This window comes from Podarcis raffonei, chromosome 9 (genome assembly GCF_027172205.1).
Source record: "Podarcis raffonei isolate rPodRaf1 chromosome 9, rPodRaf1.pri, whole genome shotgun sequence".
Taxonomy (NCBI): domain Eukaryota; kingdom Metazoa; phylum Chordata; class Lepidosauria; order Squamata; family Lacertidae; genus Podarcis; species Podarcis raffonei.
Genome location: NC_070610.1, coordinates 33,507,272 through 33,531,779, shown reverse-complemented (window position 1 = coordinate 33,531,779; position 24,508 = coordinate 33,507,272). Strand labels below are relative to the sequence as shown.

Genomic DNA, 24,508 nt, shown 5'->3' with positions numbered 1-24,508 from the left:
TCAGCCCTGCTAAGCAACAGTGTAAAGCAACCTGATTCAGGCAATGCATGGAATAGATGGAGACATGAATTAGTGGCTCAATGGCGTGTTTGCTCCATTTGGACTCTGCTTTAGAAAAATATAGGTAGGTAGGTAGGTAGGTAGGTAGGTAGGTAGGTAGGTAGGTAGCTGTGTTGGTCTGCTGTGGTCAAAACAAAATACGTAAAAAAATTCCTTCCAGTAGCACCTTAGAGACCAACTAAGTTTGTTATTGGTATGAGCTTTCGTGTTTAAAAAAATATATTAGACTGGCACTGACATTCATAATTGGCTTTATATATAACCAACAAATCTTCATTGTTTAGGTGTCTGAGAGAAAGCCAGGGGGGAAGGGAGAGAGAGAGAGAGAGAGAGAGAGAGAGAGAGGTGTACTGGTCACAAAATTGGAAGTATATACAGAAAACATGCATATGCAGGAGCGAGATCTTGGCAGCAAGTCCCATACCCATCCATATGTATTTACTGTACAGTTTGTATGTGTGTATGAAATGTACACACAGGCAAGTGGGGTTTTTCGGAGCAGTTGGGAACCTAATTTCTGCATGGCTTTCACCTACCCATAAAGCAAGTGCATGAATAAGGACTGTACAGGTGATACAGCCAACATGCAAAGGTCACCACAATCCCACACCTTCCTTCATGTTTGTTTTATTCAGTTGCATGAATAGGACTATAGAAAGTGTGGGTGTGTGATTGAGAGCCTGTGTATTTCAGAGATCACTATGCAATTATAGGACTAAAGCACATATAGTTGTGTACTGCGTCATTGGATAGTTTCAGATGTTTCAGCAGAAAAATCTGTGCAATCGCAAAGGTTCAAGATGCAAAACCCACCTGAAAAGCATATTGTCAATGGCATATATGAAAAAGGAGGTGGGAAGAACACTGTCAACAAAGGTTGAATTTAAGCAAATGCAGTAACAACTTGGACTCGTGAGAATAAGGACTAATTCCAAAGATTTCATAAAGGAGAAACGTTTTAAACTAAAAAGATTGTGAAGTCACTGTTCTACACTTCAGACAGTTTTATTTCTTGCTTAATGTAAATATTAAATTGCAGTTGTAAGTTTTCTTTTACTATACTTTTAAAAATTGTTCACGTTTGAGTTTATAATACTAGTGCTTAAAGACGTGTGTATATGCCCCATGTATGTGTACATGCACACACGCGCATAAAAATATTATCCCAGAGCTAAGAGATCTTAGCCAACATTACAACAACTCCAATTGCATGCAAATACATTCTAACAACATCTTGCAGAAAATACATGTCCCTTTCCCTCCTTCTCGAAGTATGAGTGATTAACACACACAGCATCTAAGGGGACACACATAGCACTAGGCATAGTAGCCAACTCCTAGGGGCCAAGGTCCCTTCAACCTCCCTAATAAAATATTTGAGGGGGCTGGGGGTCCCCAAAGTTGACGAACATTGCCACTCAAATGATGTGCATGTGCAAACATCTTGTGATTGATTAAGCGAAGTGGGGCTTACCGTGACACCCCTGGTACTAAGACCAAACAGAATGAATTCTTTTCTCAAGGGCAGATTAGCTCTTCCATATTATACAGGGACAGAGATAACCAGGCTAGCAAGTCACTCATCCTTGGGTATTCTTTCTGCAATGGTAGTGAAGAAACAGCAGATATACCTAGAGCAGAAATGGGAAACCTCACGCCTTTCTAACTGGTCTTCAGGAATTCCCCTAGGCCATACCCCAGGTCACACCCCTCACCAGCCCCACTGAACTTCTTTGTCGAGTGCTTACGTAATTGTGACAAAGCCTCTTGCTTGCCTGGGTGCAGTGGTTGATGTGTGCATGTCTAAAAATCTCTTGCCTCTGCATCGCTAGAATGTACTCTACTGCACAAAGGCGAAAGCAGCATTCATTGCTCCCCCCACTTTTTCTTCAAGACTTGCTTATGCAGCCCCCAGAAGGTTGACCATAAGGGAATGTGGCCCTTGGACTAAAAAGGGTTCCACCCTTGGCCTAGAGACTGGGAGAAGCCAGGTATAATCATGCCTCTTGTGCATATGTTGCAGACCAGTAAGTGCATAGCTTACTTATTACTTATTCAAACCTTTATTAGGCATTATACAAATAAAACAATAAAAGAGAAAGAAACATATAAAAGCCTTGAGATATAAACAGAAAGGCAGCAGTTGGCTACATACATATATATATATATACATATAAAATCAGTGGTTTTCCTTGTTAACCTGCTCCTTGGAGGACTGCTACCAAAAACTCGGCATAGCATATTCAGTGCCCAACAGTTCCATATCAGAAACAGTTCCATATACAAAGCAATGTAAGTTTATACTCGCTTCTGATAACCTGCTTGCTTTTTCCACATCATCCTAGGTCCAGTCTTTACTCTGTAGTGCTGTCCAAGAGGGAATCCTTGTGGAGTGGGCCAATTTTTGAGGAAGAACTAAAATAGCAAATGTACAGCTTACCTAAACGATGACAAGTGAGGTGCATGTTAACCAAGCAGATTTCTTCCTCTCTCCCTGTCCTACTGCCCATATCTGAAAGGTGTAAACACCAAGTAGGCAGAAAAAAAATTAAGTATATGACTAATGCAGTCAAATGAAATAAACATGGGAAATGTATGGTTTGATATGGGAGCAGTTTCCTGAATCTGTGGAACATTCTTCTCTCTTAGCAGTTGAGTGTAAGGACCATCATTGGGGCAGAGAGCAATGCAGTCTGCTATTCACAGTGTGGGGGGGGGGACTTGAAAGGCAATTATTTTTAGCTACTGCATTGTGTCTCAAAATCACATAAACAGTGAATGTCCTGCCAGCCTCAGCCGTGTTTCATCTAAATGCACTACTGTGGACAAACACAGCATAGTAAGTTGAAATTTCCTCTTGATCACTGGCCTAGTGCCCTGCAGGCATTTTGGACTACAATTCTGGCCATCCTTGATCATTAGTCATGATGACCAGAGCTGATGGGAGATGTAGTTCAGAACAATCCTCCAGGTAACAGAGGATTCTCTCTGCTAACACAAATAAGGATGAATTTAGGGCTGATTTGGACTTTACATATACAAAGAAGAGCTGTGTGATGCTGATTTTCCTTCACCTCTCTGTTATTGCCCTCCACAGGTTCAGGAACACTTTAAAAATAACACATGACACCAACATCAAGACATTTATGACACGGTTTAGATGCAATCGTAAGTGAGTGGGAATCGAGCCATGAGAAAACTTGTTAAATTATAGTGTGATCTGGAAAGCTGCAACCTGCAGCAAACATGCACATTGTAATTCATGCAGTTTGTATAAACAGGCCAAAGGCAAAACCAAAGTTGATACAACAACTATGACATATGTACTCCAGTTAGTTAATTTGACATCAAGCAGATCAAAAATAATGAAAAAGACTCAGTAAAATATAATGACTTGGATCCTTAGATGCATAAGGAGAAGGACGTTCACATTTTAAAAAAAAGTTTGCTCTCCGCTTGTCCCCTCTGCAGCTGCTAGTAACCCTGAAAGGCATTTCTGGAGGAACAGGGACCCTTCTGAACAATATGGAATAAGGAAGGGGCATTTAGGAGGGGTGAACAGCCCCAAATAGGCAGGTGTCAATCACCACCTCCAACTGCAGCATCCTCTACCTCATCCTACATGATTCAGGAGGGCGTCTCAACCCTCAGAGGGTGTATGTAGGCAGCTGTGGGAAAGAAAAAGAACGGCAAACTTCCATGCGGCAAATTTCCTCCCGTTCATTTGTCTTACAATTCAAGCCAATGATTCAAAAACTCACTTAGTATGTTCTCTGCTTTGACATATAGAGCAAATATATTTTTAACATTAACATTTCTACAACCATGGGCACTTTTCAGAAACAAACAAAAAAAGCTATTACAATGTGATTCTCATATTCTCAACATGGTAACTCCAGTGTAATGTCAGTGGGCACCAGAGCACTCTCAGCCACACATACCCTTGACCCTCAGACCTCCTACCACCGCCATTAAGCTTTTAAAATTGATAGGTTTGGGGAACTTTTTGAGTTGAATGATTGACAGGTTGACTATTTAGGAGGGTTCCTACTTATTTGTTTGTGTTTCATTTTGCGGAGGGGGGGGTTCTGAGAATTGGGCATTTTTGTGGTACCTATGGTAGTTTATTAGATTTCTAAATGGGCTTCCAGGCCCAAAATGTTGGGGACCCCAGGTCTGAACTATGCAAAAAGTGCTGGGAGGGATGTTCAGGTTTTGCAATTTTAAATGTGCAACTTCAGTTCAGAAGCTCCTTCCAAATGAGGCAGCTCTGATAAACACACAGAAGTTCCTGCAGTGGCTTTCTCTGCCAAGATCATCCCCTAGTGACGTATCTAACTGACAGAACAAAACAAAAATGTCTGCTTGCTTCTAATGCAACCAAATCAGCCTTTTCTTCATAGTTTATACACACTTTGCTGATTGCAAGCGGGTCCTTTTCGTACTGGTTAAGGCAAAATGTGTTACCAGATATTAAATGTCTGAGCTTTAAGGGATTCTATTCCTCCTGTGCGTACATTATCCAAAACAAGTAGAGGGACGAGGGAGAGACAAGACTGGACACAGCTGCTTACAAACAACTACTGAAGCCTGCTGAAAAACAACAATAAATAAATAAAAGATGGAGCAATCCATATACAGAAACGGCAAGAGATAAGATAAAGTGTGCAGTTATATCTTTCCGTGCTTTTTATTATAACTATCACCATTGTAAAACTATTTTTCTAAGTGTACAAAAAGAAAAAAGAGGAAGAACTACATTGCAACATGAAAATGAAGTAAACATGGACAGCTGCCAGATTTTCATGCCCACATCACGCACATTTCTTCACAGCCATGCAAAACTAACTCCAGTTTTTCTCCACGAAACAACCCTCTCCTTTTTTATAGTTTGTTGTAGGTATGTATGCTAATATCTAATAAAGGAAGTGGTTTTGGAAAATATAATGGAATGAATAAGCAGTTCTTGTCTTTTATAGGTATGTTGCTCTTCCACAGATATCAAATTGCCTTATAAAAATTCATGAACCAAACACCACACCAACACAGCAAATGCAGCACCATCATAATTCTTTTGTTTTCTGTACATAGTGAGTCAACCAAAAAGGTACTGACAGGGCTGAGAATGCTATCATCATCTGTGGATGCATAATCTGTGGAAATGCTGCAGAAGCCTACATTTTCTTCTGACCATAATTCTAAGCCTTAAATCTTGAACAAGATAAGAAGACCCAAGTGAATGGGCCAGGGTTGAATGGACAGTGTAAGGCCTTATTGGCCTTTCCCTTTGGTTCCAGAAATACTGCTTACTAAGGTGGTCCATTTGGATGACACCCAACATCACACCAACAGACATTCTCCTGGCCTCCTACAGCTCCCCAACGCCCTTAGCATAAGCAGGACACTCCAATTGGATATCAGTTATTAGATTTGCCACACAAATACTTCTTGAGTGTCAAGGCCATAATGTTTTTATTTAGTCCAGACAATTACTTGATCTCACAGTGTGTATAGAGAAATATACAAATTATCTTCTCCTATGAATTTCTTTTCTTAGTTGCATATCCTTGTTCCTCCCCAGCCTCTTTTAAGTTCACACTGAGGGCCACATAAGTTTACAACACTTTAAAATAACCAGACTAACTCAGTAACTTTTCATTTAAATCAAAAGCAAGATTTGAGCCTGATGTCAGATATGCAAAATGTTCTTTCCTAATAATATTTAATAAAAATATGTCTGAAACTATATTCTGGTAAAACTCCATTCAAAGCTGCAATCTAATGGTAAACACCACTGGAATACTAAGTAGTCTGGTTTCAAGTCAACCCCTTTATGCTACTGCATGGAAATTATAATATAAGAGAACATCAAAATGGTAGAACCGTATAGGCACAAACATATTGATATAGCATTTCTTCTTCTTGCTCACTGATACTCTTTGCTAACTGAAAAAGCAACACATGGAAGATAAATGAACAGTGCTGTGTTTTGAAGCATTTGTAAAATGACCTCTTAAATTACAAAGCAAATCTCAAGAGTACTTCTAAGCAAACTAGATCCTGTGGATGCAGTGCATATATAAAATAGGTTCAAATTACTGTTGCTATTTAAATGAGATTTCTGCAAGACCATTTTGTGTTTCCTCAATATATTGGGAAACATTCTTTATTTTAAGCATTATTTGCAGTTTACTGCAAAATTCTGCAGGGGATACAATACATAATAATCCCCACAATGTAACAAATTTTTGAGTCTGGTCTGAATTACACCACTTCATGTCAATATAGAAGTCAGCTCAGATTACTTGAGTTACTAACAATTCATACCAAGGAATGACCTCAGGGTGTACATGTAACCACCAGCATATGGCCAAATTTCCTTATCCGCGCACACTATTCAAAGCAGAAGAGGTCACATTTAACAATTTAATTAACTGCAGTATCTTATACTCACATTGTGTTGCTTGTTTGTTTTGGAGTAGGGGAAAGACTGGCACAGAGATCTTCTGCCTGTTCACAGATTTCCATTTTATTCTACATAAAAACTTTCATCTGCACTCATATTGGTTTATGTTGTTGCAAACTATGCAGATAAGTAGCAGTCCCATGAGCTAGTCTTGCATCTTTACTCTGCTACACTATCAGTTGCTGAACCAAAACAGGCACCAAATCACTGTATACAAGGTGCAACGTGCTACATTTATTATATTATCTTACAATGTTAACAACAGAGGTAAATAGCTAATCTGGAAAGAGCCAGTTCTCTCATTAACCACATGGTTTCTTTTTATTAAAGACCCATAATAGCAATTTAACTCATTTGTTAGCACTGTTGTCTGCTTTCATCAGTGTGAGCCAATCCACAGGCAGATATATTAAACTATGACATCATGATGCTTGAATGAGAGATACAAAACCATTTGTTATTTCTCCTCTGTATACTTATTGCAAAAACCCAAGTACATTTACATTTTTAAATAACTAAGGAAATGATAGACCTGTTTTCATACATGACCAGTGAAGAAAGAAACCTAACATACTAGAAATTTGTTTTAGTTAGTTGTTATTACATTTTCCTCAAATGAGCTCAAGGTGGCATAAATGGTTTTCCCCTTTGTCATGTTATCACCCACTGAACTTCATGGCCAATGGGGATGTGAACACTGGTATCCCAGGTCCCAGTACAGCTCTCTAAGCGAAGGTTACCAGATTTTTTTCAATGAATCCGGGAACACTTTTCAACTTCCTACTAAATAGATGGATTTTGTCAGGGGATTTATTTGTAAATCCGGGGACTGTCCCCAGGAAACGGGGACATCTGGTAACCTTACTCTAAGCACTACACCACATTAGCACCCATGATTCTAGTCAGGGTTGTCCCAAAACCGTGGGGCTGCCCCAACCAGTTGTGTTAAGGAATCCAAGGTGTGTCCCATTACCACTAGATACGTTGCAGAGGCAAGGTATGCTTGGCATCTTCTCTGACACCGCAAAGGATTCTAATATGCATCTCTGACTGCATGTTTTACTGATGCCCCTTAAAATGTGGCTATCCCAAGCAAGATATCAAGTTGCTTGTGCCTGTCCCTGAGTCTTGTCTGATACAATGCCTACCTCTGAAAAACAGAGTGCTCTTTTTCATAACACACGGGGTGTTTGTGTGTAGAACACTAAAGGCCCCCAATTCCGTATTGCACAAAACAGAAATCATGAGAAGAGGCCCACACCTTCCCAGAGATTGACTGGGTACATAAGGGGTGAAACAATCTTTCGGGTATCCTGGTCCCAAACTGCATGCACCAAAAACAGCCCCTTAGCCTGGTAGCTAACTGGCAGCCAACACAATTATTTCAACAGGGAGGTGAAGTGTTAGCAATATACTTCCCCAGGAAGCAGCTGAGCTGCTACATTTTGCACCTGCTGCAGCTTCCAAACCAACCTCAAGGACATAGAGTGCATTGCAGTCATTCATCCTTCAGGCTACCTGTGCATGGATGACAGTGGTCAGGTGATCCAGGTCCATAAATGCCTGTAATTCTCATACCAGCCTAAGCTGATAGAAGACACTCCAAGTTGCTGAAGTCACCTGATATTCCAGAGACAAAGATGGGTCAAGGAACACCCCCGGACTACAAACCTGCTCTTTCAGAGGGGGTACAGCCCCATCCAAAGCAGGCAATTGACCAATTATCAAGACTCAGGAACCATCTAATCCACAGAATCGCCATCTTGTCAGGATTCAGAGTCAGTTTATTGGCCCTCTTCCAGCCCACCACCAACTTCAGGTCCAAGTCTAGCGCCTACATGGCCTATCCCAATTCAGATGCTACAGAGAAGTAGAGCTGGGCATCATCAGTGTATTGATGACCTCACCCCAAATCTCTTAATGACTGTTCTCAATGGCTTCGTGTAGATGTCAAATGGCATTGGGGACAAGATGGTACTCTAAGGCACCCCACTGATAAGGAGACAATCACCCAATTCTATTCTCTGGAACCTAACCTGGAAATAGGATCAGAACCACTGGGAAACAATGCCTTCACCAATACCCATCCTAAAAAGCTGTTGAGATATCATGTAAGAATAACAGGATCATATTCACCCTGGCCTTCTCCTGATAGCCTCTTAAATCACTTTCCCTAAAGGGGGAGGGTTAATTGTGACCAGGTGGTAGTGAGTGGGAGTGACTGGATCACCGCCCACAAAGATGCATTGATCCTAGACCCACTTGGGGAGATACATAGCTGGCCATGTTGTCACAAGGACCCTGCCTATGACATCAGGCCGCCTCAGGCAAAACTGATCCAAAGAAGTTGCAGCAAATGCCACACTGGACACCTCACTGGACACTGCAGTAAGTGTAGATGTGGTATTGAAACTGCTACGAAGGCAATATTACCTTTGAAGTGCATTGCAAACAATTCACATCGGTGTAAACATACTGACCCAATGACATCTACATGCAGTAGAGTTGATCTGCATGGAGATTGGTCATTTCTGTTTGTTTCATAACTTGGTTTTGAACTGCACTCAGCAGAGCATAAGAAATTTTCTTTCCCCTGCAGACATTGACTTTGTCAAATGATTTTAATTTTCTTTTTGCGACAATTCATTATTCATTGGGGGGTGCTTTAAGTTTCAGATTCAATGAAACATTGTCAGGCTTTAATTGTCTTTCTGTCTCGTTTCAGTTTGCACAATCTCCCCCCCCCGTCCCTTTTTTTTTTTTTAACAAACAACAGATGCCACTGGAATTCTCTGCCTATGTATTCTTTAAAGGAACATTCTTTAACATTTCTACCCTCTCTTTTGCAGTATCTGAGAACCACAGGCTGCTGACTCCTCTCTGCGCATGTTTAATCGACCACTATGGTTGTCATGCCAACCAGCAAAGAGAATTCTAAGCCTACACTTGGTATTTCAATGCAGTGACCCAATTACTGTCTGTCAACAAATTCACTGGGACAATAGCAAGTGTAACACATTATTGAGATTAAATCCCAGAGACTGAACTATAAAATGTCTGGAACCAAAATCTTAAATCAGTTTCACAAGGCAAAACACTATAAACAGAGTTAGCGGTAATGCCTTCTAATCCTTCAAATGTAATAGTTGCTCTTAAACAGCTTTTTAAAAAAATAATCAAATGATGATCTCTGCCCTGTGTGCTTTTTTGGTAGCGCTCAAAAAACCCATCCCACAACTCAAATTTTGTAGTATTTATGTGGCCATTATGGCTTGAAATTTGGAAATATTTAATATATTTTAATATACATTTGAACAAAAGGAAATATCTAATCGACACAAATTTTCCTCCATGAAAACAGTAGTTGAAGATACACATTGAATGTTTCAGTTTTGCACAATGTAGCTGTGAGGATGAGCACTGCAGAAATGAAATCACAGACACTGTGTCTTCATGCCTGGTAAGAAAAAACTAAATGAGCACTATGGATAATTATAACAACTGTTTTCTACAGTGTTCTGAAACAAATAAGAGCAAAGGAGATTTTTCAAGCTGAAGCACTCTCTACTTTTCATTTAACAACCTCTTCAGCATCAATGTGCTTTCCTACACTTCCATTGTTAACATCTGCAGATGGATTGTTCTGATATAAATAATTCAGCTGAAAAACATCATAGTGGAACATGAACTCGACACTGGCATAAAGCCAATCCCACAATCATATGAATAAAATATATTAACATATCACTGTTTTGACGCACAGCCATATCATCAGAAACCCTGGCGATACCTCCTACCAATCCAGAAAGATATATTTCACACATTATATGCAATTATACACAGAGCAGTCAGTGTGGTATAGTGGTTAAGAGTATGAGCTTAGAATCACCAGTCCAATTCCAACCTCAGCTGTGAACTCAGTGGGTTGCTGTAGGCAAAGCACTATCTCTCAGCTGCAAGATAGGTCAGGATTATCAACCCTTACCAAAGTGTGATAAGGATAACTGTCTTAATGCATATGAAGTTCACAAACTCAGTCTGTGGCACCTCTGGTCAAAAAGGCTCCAATAATAGGTGATGGGAAAGACCTGTCTCTGCCAGAGTCCCTGAAAAGCAAGATGAACAAATAGTCTGACCAGGCATTCCTATGCTATATAAAAGGTTATTAGTAACTATCACTGATATTCCCAATCTCTGTGAATTATTAGGTGGCAAAAGCTGAACTCTTACAAATACGAAAAGAGATGGTAGAAAAGAAAGTTATTTTATTTTATTTTTGTCCAATCATTCTTTTCAATGAACATAGTTCTTACTGCAGGATCACTCAACCAGGAAATCAACCAATTAAAATTCTAAGGAACTTGTGGTAGCAAAATGAATTAAGTAGCACTCTGCCTCATCATCACTTTCTCCTGGTAGGTGGGGAAAAAAATAGACATTAAATTACTTTGATTAAAACCCAGGTGGAAAAGGTGTGTCATGCCCAGGAAAATGTAGCATACAGGTCGAAGAACATAGCCACTGGCAGAAATCAATTAAAGTGCAAAGCATTAACATGTGAGATGAATCTCTCACTTGTCTGTAATGTATTTGTTGGTGGACAATGAAGGAAACTGAGCAATATGTAAAACTAAATATAAAAGTGAATTCCAATATGAATATTCCCAAAATTGGAAACAATTAGCATGAGTGTTGTTAAATCAGCACAAGAGGCTAGGTAATATGTTTTAAAGATGCACCCATGTGGAAGGTGCAGCATTATTTGCTTTTATTTATTTTAAAAACAGATAAATCACCCATAATCCAAAACAGATTTCAGGGCAAATAATGCAAATAAATTTTAGATTACAAAAACACTATCACACAAACCAACAACACAATCAGATTATAGGATTTTTGTTTTACTTAGCAAATCCAAATAAAGCAGCTCAATGAACAACAATAAAAGTGATGCAAGCGGAACACAAGCAGACGTCTGGTGGCTCTCCACATGTGTCTGCTAGGTAGAATTCCTGGAAGTGTGCACAATACAATGAGTTCCTGGGGGAACATGTTCTGAGAGGACAAGTTCACTTCTCTGATGGCAATCTAGTTGTCCTGCAGATTCTGAGAGAGTCAGAGAGGTTGGGGGATCAGGCCTTCATGGACATGTTAGCATCATCACACTCCTAGGGTGAAAGCTCCTCTGTTTTCATAGAGAAGGAGGGAAATGGGCAAAGAGGGTGTCACTCTCTGAAAAGAGGAAGAAGCAAATGATCAATTAGAAAGGACTCCGTCCTTGGAGAAAGGGGCAAAGAGATGTTCTCTCATGCTGAGGATAATCCCAGGGGATTTCCTGGTAGTAGTTGATTTGATAATAAGGGACATAGCTAGATTTGTGATGGGCATGGCGACTGCTTGTGTGGAAGTTGTGGGTCATCATGCATCATCTAGATAGCCTAATAGATTAATCTGGGCAGGAGTCAGGGGTTGTGGTGCATGTTGGCACCAAAGACATGAAGAGATGTAGTCTTGCAGTCCTGGAAGCAAACTTTAGATTGCGAAGTAGAAGGTTTAAAGACAGGTGATTTATGGTTAGCTCTCTCTCTCTGTTTTGCTGTTGTTGTTCTTATATTCATTACCCGCCCTGTACCAGCAGGTTCCAGGGCAGGCTACAAAAATTCTGTATTAAAAACAGACAAAACAGATGACTACAGTTCAATACTCTAGACAGGTAGGCAAAGCTGAGGAGCCCTAGTACTTGGCTGGGAGAGTGCTGTTGGGAGGAAGAGCTTCAGAACAAACTGAGCCTGGACAAAAGGGTCAGACTCCACTTGAACCAGAGTAGAATTAGATTGCGGGTGCTTAAAATCAAGAAGGTAGCAGAACAGCAGTTAAAGTGATCCCTGGAAGAAAGCCAACAAGAGCTGAGGAGCATTCAGTTCAGGATGAATCATCCCAAAGGGATGAGAGTGAAAATTATCAACATCATTATTTACTACTACTACTACTACATCACCCTCCCTCCAGAGATTGCAGGGCAGTATAAAAATACAATAAAAATCTAAACATCTGAAAAATTGAAATCTGTTATATTCTGTTAACTATCAGCACACTCAGTTTCAAAGTACCAAACCATTGGCAGCACGACTACCAAAGCCTCCCGTATTGATTTCAGGGCCTGGGAAGGGGCATACTAAACAAGACACTCCATCAGGTTTCTCAAGCTAGGGGTAAACTGTAAGGAGGCCAACTTTGCTGCTGACACAAAATTCCTTGGGATGGCAAAAACAAACCAGGATTGTGAGAAGGCCCAAAATGATTTCCAAAATGGCTGAAAGTGAATTAAAATGACAAACGCAGTTCATTGTAATCAAGAGTGCACATTGAGGCCAAATAAAATACTGTTATGAGTTTGGGGGTGCCAGGCTCCCTTAAATTCCTAGATCTGGTAAGTGCTAGAATTTAAACAAGCCTCCTGAGCCCCTGGATCCAGCAAGGGTTAAAATATGAGCTCAGCCAGTTTCCTGATGAGGCAATCGCCTGTGAGATGAGCCATTAAGAAAACAAAGGAAAGGTAATAACCTATTGAGAAAGCCAAGGAGAGGGGGCTCTGTGCCTGATGGCAAAGGGGTGGGGTCCTTCCTCCAGCTCAGAGTTTGTTAAGAAGGGGTTGGATGTGATGTGATTTAAAGGGGGAAAGGTTGCAGGTTGGTAAAGGCAGCAAACTGGACAGAGAGGCAGAGCACGTTGTATTATTTTTATTTAAACCCCAGGTTGCAGCTATGGGAGAAACAAGATCCTCTTGGGGTGCTTGCCCCCCCTCCATTGTAGGCTCAGGTTGAACATATGTGTAAATAAACCATATATCATAGACATCACAGTCTTCGCTGTGCCTCATTTCCTAAAGGAAACATGGGTAAGTACCTGGAACCCCTGGAATCTCACACCGCTTGGAGACTGGGGTGGCATTAAACAATACTAACTTGTATTTGAACTGATGCTTGACCGACCAAGAAAGCCACAACAGCTGTGACTTTGCTCTCATTCCTATTGTCCTTCTTCCTTGTTTTGCTTCTCCTTTCTCCACTGATAAATCTGTACAGATGTACTACCTGTTATCAAGCTATTATGTTACTAATCATTTATTGAGCACTCTTAATGTGGAATGTGCTCTACCGGCTTGAGTTTGTTTCCATAGCAACTCAGTAAGTTTTACTGCTATACATATTTCACAGGCAGGAAATAGAAAAAGCAAAGGTGTACCCAAAGCCACCAGATCCAATTCATGGCCAAGCAGGGATCTGAATTCAGGTTCAAGTTGAACCGTTTTCCCCCTTGGTTACTGGTCCATCTGCCTGCCTCACTTGCACCTAGCTGAAGCCACGTTCCCTTGGTCAACAACATATTGTTAACACTAAGCAACTAATTACATGTTTCATTAATAACATGATAAACAATCATATCGGTACTGTATTTATTTATTTTTACAATTGCAGTATCAGGCATAGTGGGAAAGCAATTGTTATTAGAAAAATTTGATGACCTAAAGAAATGCAATTAAAATGAATGAAAATGTGAAATATAGATGGCTATGCAATTGTTCCCAGCCTAATCTATGATTTAGTTTTACTAAACAAAGCTAGGTTTTAACATATTTAATCCTAATAATTTCAAATACAGACAGAAAGAGACTTAAACCCAGCTACTTTGGTTTAACAAATTTTCTATTTGGGTTATTTCTGTTATTGCGCATTTAGCAAAATAAACAGTGCATTGTTTTTCAGCTCACTTTAACTTGACTCCTGTTGGAAAGCTGTCTTGCTATCTGACTCCAACTACAGTTCGAGATAAATCTGCAAGAAAGCATCTAAAAAGCATTGCCGGGGGCTAGTTGTGTTCACAGAGAGGGTTCAAAGGTTGCAGAGGCTTAGTACATGAGGATTAAAATATATGCCATCCCCAGTTCTCTTTTAATATTTATGAAGCCTTAGTAGAACAGAAATGCAACCTAATTGCTTAATTCTTAGTGACAACAGTCATTCAGGCAGCCTGATCAGTTGCAGGCTCAAAGACTACAGAGATCTGCCAAAGAATGGTCACAGCTCCAGCAGATGGCTCTGCTATAAACTGCTTGTTCTTCTCCCACACATGAAGTGGGGTGGGGGAGGGATGGGGCATGCTCTGTGATATCAGCATGTCAGTCAATTTGCTTAGCCCAAGTTTGAACTTAACCTCATGAATAGTGGAATTAGGGCATTTGTGCTCTGTTGCCCAAACGACAGGCAGCCAAAGTAACTCTTTACAACCTGGGGTCTCAAATAGCTTTAGCACACTCATGTTTGTGTACAAATCAACAAATAGTACTTTTTAAAAGCCTTTTTTTGTCATCCGCCACAGGATAACAATGGAGGAGCAGAGGATTAGATTAGGGAAATGTGCTTTTTTAGATTATCCATTTTTAGAGAATGCTACAACATGTAGCTTTTTCCCCCGCTTGAGAATTCTATCCAGGCCTGGTTGGTTGTGATATAAGCATTTGTAGCCGTTACTGTCTAATATTTCTTTGTGGTGGAGAGCTTAAAGTTTAAACACTAGTTGTTGCACTGGTCCTATACATGCTCCCTAACATGTCACATCTTAATGTGACGTATGGGGAAGATCCAATGACTGCTTTTACAACTGCTGACAAGTGCCAGATTTTATTCACAGTCAAGAGCCTTATTCAGACATTCAAAGAATACATGGCATTGTGGGGCGCTCCCCATATACAACAGGGTTAGCACTGCCTGTCCTATGACCTTTCTGAAACTCACAAACCACCACTGCTATAGTCCAGTTTTTGCCTGTCCTCCAAATTCGTATTCAATATAACACCTCTAATTTAGAGACTCCACACCATCTCCAGAACTGACCAATCATCTCTGGACAGCACAGCCAATCACATTAATCAGGGTGAAATCATATTTTAAATAGAAAATTGAAAAATCCTTCCAGTAAATATTGCATGGCTTGGGGCTGGACAGCTTTGCGCCTCCTCTTTCTGTGTGTGTGTTCTCCTTTCCCTCCTTGATTATACCTTTTCCTATTGGGGGGTCCCTCAGGAATGCACTGAAAGGGCTATAAAGTTTGGGCAGAATCATGTGCAACCCCTTTAGCCATTCAGGTGCATGGTTATTCCCAGTGGCACAGCCTTTCCTTCAGCCAGCCAGCTGTAAGTGTGCATAGGATTGCAGCCTTACACTGCAGTCTTCATCATGTCTACTGACATTCTTTGAATGTGTGACTAGAGCTAAAGAAGGAGCGGGTTTCAAACAAAGTAGCTCTTGTGCAATTCCAGATATAGTATTTAAAAGCTAGATGACCATGGGCAGTGGGGAGAGAGATTGGAAGCTTTTTTATGTGATTCCTTTACAAAGATGCTTTTTTTATGTGATTCCTTTACAAAGATGCTACCTAAAATGCGCTCATACACACACAACAATGTGCGCATTTAATAAGCCTCAAGAGAGAAACAATAGCTTGCTTCTGTGTTTATGGAGAGGTGGTTCCATTATATTAGCTGCATGTAAGTGTGTCTTGTCCCATTTGCTGGGTTAATTTATTATTGAATTTATGACTCTCCAATTTCAGGAAGCTTTATTGCACTAGTCCGAAGAACCAAGTTATTAGTTTTCACTCTATTTTAAGATAAACTTTAATGTGCTAAACTGAATTACCTAAAAGTTACTGATCTGACCCCCCCCCGCCCCCGCAAAAAAAAAACTAGTCGTCTAAGATGTTAAGAATCTTTTCTGTCATTTATATTAATGACTGGGATACTTCTCTTTCTTGTTACATCCGGGCCATTGCACAATTCATTGTCCCAGAAGGACCAGAAAACAGGCTTGTAAAATTATCTCTTTGGCAGTAAAGCCAAGCAATCTTGGTCTACAGCAGCACCTTATTCCTTTGCCCCCTTGCCAAGGTATGAAAGACCAATAATGGCAAGATTGTGATCTTTTTGAGTTGCAATGCCTACAGATAATATGAGGAAATAAATATGCCCTGTTTAACAACTACAGGCAGGGTTGGGCCAGGGAATTTTGCTGCATGAGGTGAAGGGCAAGATGGTGCACAAATCCATTCCTTGTACAAACGTCTCTTAGATTAGCACTTGAGTCGTACTTCAACGCTGGTGACGAAACAGCTCCTGCTACACTTCAGAGCAGCAGGCTAGCTTTGGGGGTGTGGGCCATATCAATGTGGTACATACAGTGCTGCCTGAGTTGGCTGTCTAAATATAGCATTAGTGGCCAGCAGGGCAGTGTGGATGAGACTCCCCACTACTTTGCCCCTCCTCTTCTCAATAACTGGTAGTGATGCACACCACTGGGGATGCAGGTGAGCAATACCATGCTGCTATAGTGGCTGCTATTGAAAGGTAGGACTGTCCTGGCAAGAGATAAGGCCATGCCGTAATGATGAAATATTATGAGGGCAGGAACACAGAGGGTAAATAAACCAAAAGCAAGGTGTACAACTCAGAAAGAGAGATGCTGTTAAATCAAATACTAAAGTTATATCTCACCTCTGTGTGGCTAACACACAAGCCACATTAAAATCCTGGGCAAGGTCCTCTCCCCTACCCACAGGCTATGCAGCCTCACACAGTCCTCATGCGATGACTCACTGATACATTATTCATTGATTGGTGGGGCTTCTAGGGAAAAGGCCGTGATGAGTTAAATGCATCCTGCATTCATATGTTGCCCACCGTCATCAGTGTCCTGCAGGAGTGCCAGCTTGGCCCCACAACCGTGGGTGCCCAGCCCTTTCATGGGGAATTTTGTGGGTGCTCAGCCACCCAGGGCCCCAGGGAGTTGGCACCTATGGTGTCCTGTCCACACTGTCCTGTCTCTCTTGCAATGTCCATGTGGGATTTGGGGAAGACCCACCTCATACATTTAAAGCACATCCGATGCACATTTAAAGCATGTAACTTCCCCCATAGAATTCTGGGGACTGTGGTTTGTTAAGGGTGCTGGGACTTGCAGATCTGTGAGAGGGGAAACTACACTCCCCAATATTCTTAGGGTGAGTCATGTGCTTTAAATGTGTGTTAGATGTACCGTATTTTAAATATACGGTGTGGATCTGATTGGTTAGAGATTCTTGATGGTTAAGCAGAGGTAGATTTTACATTATATATGTGTGTGTGTTTTTACAGATTTGATGCACACGCATTAGTAATGTGTAAATAAGGCAGATTTCTTTGTTAGTATAAGCCTGAAAGCAATGATGCAGACAATGGTTACAATTATACGAGATTTGAGAAAGGGGGAGGATGTGCGGCAATAATGGAAGGTGATATGTTGGAAACACAGGCAATGCAGATGGCAGATAGTAGTGCACAGCTGTTTAACAGAGGGTGGGGGGAACACCCTGCATCCAAACAAGTAAAAAGGTCTGGGAAATAATACTCCAAATGTCCACAGCAGCTTCTCTGGTGCCTTTATTTTTTAATGACTGGGATGGGAGAGAAAGATCTATCCTGATTGACCTAATAATAATAATAATAATAATAATAATAATAATAATAATAATAAATTAAAAAATGCAGCTGACCTAAAGGGCTTGCTTGCTATTCAGTTCTAATCATATAACTACTGACTAGCAAAACAGTTCCATAAACTCAACACAGATTATGGAAGAAATGAGCATTCTTTTGTTTTAAAAATATTACAAAAACTAGTGAAAGGAGGAACAATAATATCCATATTTAGATCTCCATATAATAGGTAATGCAAGATATGTTATGCAAGATAGTTCATATCCCTATTTTAGAAGAAGAAGAAGAAGAAGAAGAAGAAGAAGAAGAAGAAGAAGAAGCAGCAGCAGCAGCAGCAGCAGCAGCAGCAGCAGCTACCATAGAGGCTAGGTTAGACAGTAACAGTGGGATAACACAGTGCTTTGGTCCATGGGGTCACGAAGAGTCGGACACGACTAAACAACAAAATAACAACAACAACCAACACAGATTTAGGATTCTGGGTATCTCTAATTGAAGGATCAAACCAGTAAAGGTGCTTAAGTCCTTCTTTAAGAGGTTTTTAAGGAGAGAGGGGGATAGTTACCAAACAGGGTGAATTCCTTGCACTGCCAAGGGGTTGGACTACACGATCTCAGAGGTGCCTTCCAGAGCCTAGGACTTGCCAATCAGAAGGTCGGTGGTTCGAATCCCCGCGACAGGGTGAGCTCCCATTGCTCAGTCCCTGCTCCTGCCAACCTAGCAGTTCAAAAGCACGTCAAAGTGCAAGTGGATAAATAGGTACCGCTCCGGCGGGAAGGCAAATGATGTTTCCGTGCGCTGCTCTGGTTCGCCAGAAATGGCTGAGTCATGCTGGTCATACGACCCAGAAGCTGTACGCTGACTCCTTCGGCCAGAAAAGCGAGATGAGCGCCGCAACCCCAGAGTTGTTCGCGACTGGACCTAACAGTCAGGGGTCCCTTTACCTTTATTTAAGCCAGTAAAAAATAGGGATGTTTAAATCCAATTTATGGATCATTTAACCCTTCATATATGAACAGTGTTAAGAGCAAGCAGCTAATGAGCGCTTCTTTAAATTAGCGCTATTTGCAATAGTTGTAATATTTTGCAGGGTCCTTCTCCCATACCTTAGTAGGTTTGGGGTCTGTAGTAGCCCGGCATCAAATCTGGTTACTGGCAGTCTAATTATAAAAACATTTCAGCCCTAGTCTTCATTCATTTGATCCACTAGCTTCTCAGGCATCTAGAGATGGTATTGAAATTCTTTATTTGTTTGCATGCAAAATGTACCATTCTGCAAAAGGCTATAAAACAAAGTAATGTTCCAAATTTTATATGCAATCTTCAAAATTTCACAGCATTTTACAAATAGATTCTTGTTTGTCCATATCTCAACAAAGCATGGAGAGTTTAGGAACAAGTGATTAATGAGCCTATTTACTTCTATGAACTGAGCTGTGATAGAGTCATATCATTCAATACCAGATGACAGCTTATCAAATGGAATAACTTTAATGTGAAATTGGGCATCAGGAGTATCTACTTCCCTATTGGAAAAAGACACCACCTCTCTCTCTAAATTCTAAGCACAGAATCATTGGGGCAGAGTGTTGTTAATGGAATGGAGACATTATTTTGTACAAGTCTGTGTTGCAGAATTCTAAGAATGAAAACCATGTGTTGATGATTTCTTCTACTCAAAGAAAAAATGTTCTAATCTGATTGTAAGGTAGATCAGGTGAGGGACACAGAGGAACAATACACAGAGAGAAATGAAGGCTGGTTCATGCATGGTGCCAGCATCCAGGTAACATATGCCCTGCCCACATGGTCTATCTGCTGCAAAAAAGGGGGGGGTGAATGGGAGTGGGTCCTTCTGACATGGATGTTTTAATACAGGCACCCTGGATTGTACTGTTGGCTCTGCATGGAGGTGCTGGAAGGCCCATGAACCTGGAACCCCCTCCTCAGCCCAACCATGTGTTACACATACACATTTAAAACAACATCCAATATGAGGTGGATACAAGGTAAAATAAGTTTTCTGCAAGACATTACAATTATGCAACATTTGTTGTTGTTGTTGGAGCATATGAAGTGCACACAGAAACATCTCAGTTCATTTCTGTGGGGATTGCATGAATGTAATACGTTGAGTTCAATTATTGACAACCCATTAACTTTTGTGTTTCATAACCATTCAAGTTCTCTCTCATCTGTATGGCAATGGAACTTTTAGGTAGAGGCATTTGAACAGAGAACTGTTGCTTCCACAGAGTACCATTGTGGTATATGACAGTACAGTGGTACCTCGAGTTACAAACACTTCAGGTTACAAACTCCACTAACCTGGAAGAGTTACCTTGAGTTGAGAACTTTGCCCTAGGAATAGAACGGAAATCCTGCGCCGGTGGCACAGCGGCAGCAAGAGGCCCCATTAGCGAAAGCCCGCCTCTAGTTAAGAACAGTTTCATGTTAAGAACGGACCTCCAGAACGAATTAAGTTCATAACTAGAGGTACCACTGTATCTAGCATTTTGTTAGCTGGAAAACCAACAATGGAAATTTCACAATGGGGCCTACAAATAGCCACAGAGGAAACAAAACTTGGGAAGTGAAGATTCTGTAAGGCTTCCCCATCCCCTGTCTCTGCTGGCCCTCTGCTTCCAGAGTGAGAAAAGGAGACAAAAGAGTAGAATCTGTCAGCCATCAAAGGGTGAGGGGGCATCATTGCAGCAATGACAACAGAGATAAGGAAGAGGCTGGGTTTGCATAGGTCTAGGGACCGTGGTGGTTTAGGAAGGAAAGGGGTGTGAACATGCAGAAGCCAATATATTTGCTGGGGACATTTGGGATGACATGCAATTAAGGGATTTGTGGTTACCTAGAAGGGAATGTAAGTGTTTGTGGTGCAAAAGCAGAAACTGGCTGGTTGTGCCATGTGCCTTGGTATTAGCACTGACCTTACAGCTAAACACATGAACTTGTATGAAATGCATAGGAATATTTCACCCACATAATATGGTTAGAATAATTCCATTTGTTGCACCATGATGTTAATAAGAACAGAATTTATACCATTCTGTTGCCAAGAAAATGGCAGCTTTTTCATGCCTAATGGGGAAAATGCTAAATATGTTTAAAAGGGGAAAATGAAACAAGTGATATTGTCTAAACAAAATAACAATGCTTTCATACTCCCATAAACTGAATACACAATGGGGGCAAAAATCTATACCCATTCATGTGGAAAATGGAGACAAATGAGGGGAAGTGTGGTCCCCTATGAAAAATTAATCTGGTCAGGGTAATCATGAAGTTACTGAGTGTTTTCCCACCTGCTACTCTAATGCATAAACAAGTAGATATAAAAGCAATGCTGTATTCTCATCCTACTGCCTTGATTTCAGAACACTGAAATCAAGAACGGTATCTGGATAAATATAAAATTGTTTAATTCTGAACCTGTAAGCTATTAAAAGTGATCCCAGTTTATTCAAACCACATTTTTGTAGATAACTAGTTTTGTAGTTCCTGTCATTAAGCATTTCCCATATAATGACAGAAGTGATTATGTTACCACCTACAACTTTGAAATTATGCTTTATCTAAGGAATGGGCTTTCTAACTACAGACAATGGATATGCCTTTGCCTACAACAGTTTACAGCAGAGTAATATTGACCAATGGCAGCCTTCTGGAGACCATGTGCCAAAGTAGGTGTAACTGAAGTGCAAAAGTGGGTGTGGTTGAAACAGAGAAGCGGATCATAGCAAAACCCAAAATTTCTTGCCATTATCCATTATCTTTATTTCCATCCCTTTGCCCTTCCTAATTAATTCCTCTTATCCTCACTAACTTCCATCCTCAGCCCTGATATTATTAATTTCTACCCTTTCCTTCCTAATATATATGGCTTTTTGCCCCAACCACCATGGACATTTCAGTCTCTCCATGCTACTCCACAAAGTCTTGTAGAGAATTCATTTTTTAAAAATTCAAATTCAAAAGAAATCATAGAAATGATAGTATTTACTAGTCTAAGATTGCAGTCCAATCTACAAACACTTATCTAACAGCATGCCCATCTGAGCATGGCAGGAATTATTCCTGAATGGGCATGGAAAAAAGGAAGCACTTTAAGTGCATAAATATTTCTATTTCAAGCAGAAGACTTACAATATGCCTGTAGTTTTTATTCATTACAGTTTGCAAGGCTGCTTGAGCAAATGTGATAGAAAGACAGAAAGTCACAGAACCATTACACTTATAATTTTCGAGATGTCAGCCAATGTAGCCTCAAATTAAGTTTTATTTTCACATGGTGCAAAATATTAAGAATTGAAATTAAATTTTGTGCTGGGTTTTGTCCTCCATTGTAACTTGAGGTACAGTTAACTTTATCTCCCTGGGATTGTTTTATGAATCTCATACTTGGTCCCGCTGACATTTTTGGCATGGCATACCTGGCTGTTATCATGAGGCTCTTTTAAGTACAGTGGTACCTCGGGTTAAGTACTTAATTTGTTCCGGAGGTCCGTACTTAACCTGAAACTGTTTTTAACCTGAAGCAGCACTTTAGCTAATGGGGCCTCCTGCTGCCGCCACACCGCCGGAGCACGATTTCTGTTCTCATCCTGAAGCAAAGTTCTTAACCTGAAGCACTATTTCTGGGTTAGCGGAGTCTGTAACCTGAAGCATCTGTAACCTGAAGCATATGTAACCCGAGGTAACACTGTATTTACAAAGGCTTGGTCTTGTGCACTGAGGGGTTCTATTAACACCTTTTTGTTTTCTTTGAACACCAAACACGCCAACTGCAATTGCTTCTTTGACAATTAGATGGAGGTTTCAGTTAACACTTTAATGTTATAAAGTACTATATTATCCAGCAATGTCCTTCCCAATGGCCAAGATCCTTCAGCCAAAGTCCTCCAGGACATAAAGTTCATAGCTTGCCATTTTTGCCATTTTAGCACCTCATGTTGGTTCCTGCTGGAAAATAGTGATGAAATTAATTTCAATTGCTGGTTTCTTTTCATTCTCTCCCTGCCCCCCCTTTATTTGATTTCATTATATAAAAAAGAAAAAATAGTAATGACAAGTATTCTGTAATTAAAGCCTCTGAAGCATTTCAATAGAAACAAAAATTTATAGAAGACAATTCAGAATGATAAAGGACTCCTAGACTGTTAAGTCCAGTCAAAGGCGACCATGGGGTGCAGCACTCATCTCGCTTTCAGGCCAAGAGAGCCGGTGTTTGTCTACAGCTTTCCGGGTCATGTGGCCAGCATAACTAAACCACTTCTGGCACAACAGGACACCATGACGGAAGCCAGAGTGCACAGAAATGCTGTTTACCTTCCCGCTGCAATGGTACCTATTTATCTACTTGCACTGGTGTGCTTTTGAACTGCTAGTTCCAGCAGGAGCTGGGACAGAGCACTGGGAGCTCACTTTCTATCGGCAACCCCAAAAGGCTCAGTGGTTTAGACCACAGCACCACCTGCTTCCTTATTCAGAATGGTCATTCAAGGGACAAGTTATCACTAATCCTGCTGCCCATATCAATAGGAAACAATAAAATGGGTGGAACCTGTAATGAGTGTTTCCTTTTAAGAGCACTGGTTCCCTGAAAAACCCCAATAACTCTTTGTCTGTCAGCACTGGACAGGAAAGTGCAGCAATTGTGTTTTATTATAAATACGTAACTACAAATCAGGTCTGAGAAAACACGGAAGAAGAACTCAGAAAATACTGGCCTGCAACGGCTTGATGACGTCATGTAAATTGAATAGGAATTCCAAAGAAAAGGGCAGCTGCCCATATCAAATTTCTTTTGAAACGCAACTTACGTAAGTTTCAAATGTCACTTTCCATGTAACAATGGAGTTGCTATTAAGTACAAAGTCCCCACGTGAATGCAGAGCTAGCTGTGCAGTCCTTTGGATCTTTGCCTCTATCCAGGATTCTATGAACCTATTTATGTGGAGATTCCTCTGTCTCAAAACACAGAAGATTGGACAAGATGGCCTGCAGGTATCTTGCTGTTTTACACTTCTATTAATAGAGTTTGCATCATCTGGTATCCTGTTTGGAGCCTGTGCCAAACTGATAACTCTCTTAATAATTGTCAACGGAATTCCATTTCCACCCACTCTAGCTCAATCAACACTGAATAACTTAAGCAGCAAATCGGGAGCCGTTCCACTTGATCTTTACACACAAAAATAATAGTTGGTGAATGTGTCATTGATGGGACAAACTGCAAATCATTCAGGAATAATGCATGCACATTTTTCTCGCTGTAAAAGAAACAGAAAATTATGGACCAGTAATACTCAATAAATTCCATAAGGAATATATAGGAATATAGTAAGTTGCCTTCTTTGAAGCTTGATCTATCTACATTAAGACTGTCTACACGGACTGACAGCAGCTCTCCAGGTTCTTTGACAGGAGTCTATTCCCAG

General features: G+C 40.6%; 1 protein-coding gene across 4 annotated transcripts in view; it reads right to left on the bottom strand.

Moving 5' to 3' along the window:
• GPM6A (glycoprotein M6A) overlaps window positions 1-24,508 on the bottom strand; it is a 171,402-nt gene that overhangs the window by 77,160 nt on the left and 69,734 nt on the right. For 2 of the 4 annotated variants that reach the window (XM_053402618.1, XM_053402617.1), the window contains exon 2: window positions 2,501-2,572. The exons of the other annotated variants lie outside the window; for them this stretch is intronic. In XM_053402618.1, coding sequence (XP_053258593.1) covers window positions 2,501-2,572 — 72 coding nt within the window. The remainder of the gene's footprint in view (window positions 1-2,500; window positions 2,573-24,508) is intronic. 4 annotated transcript variants of the gene reach the window in all.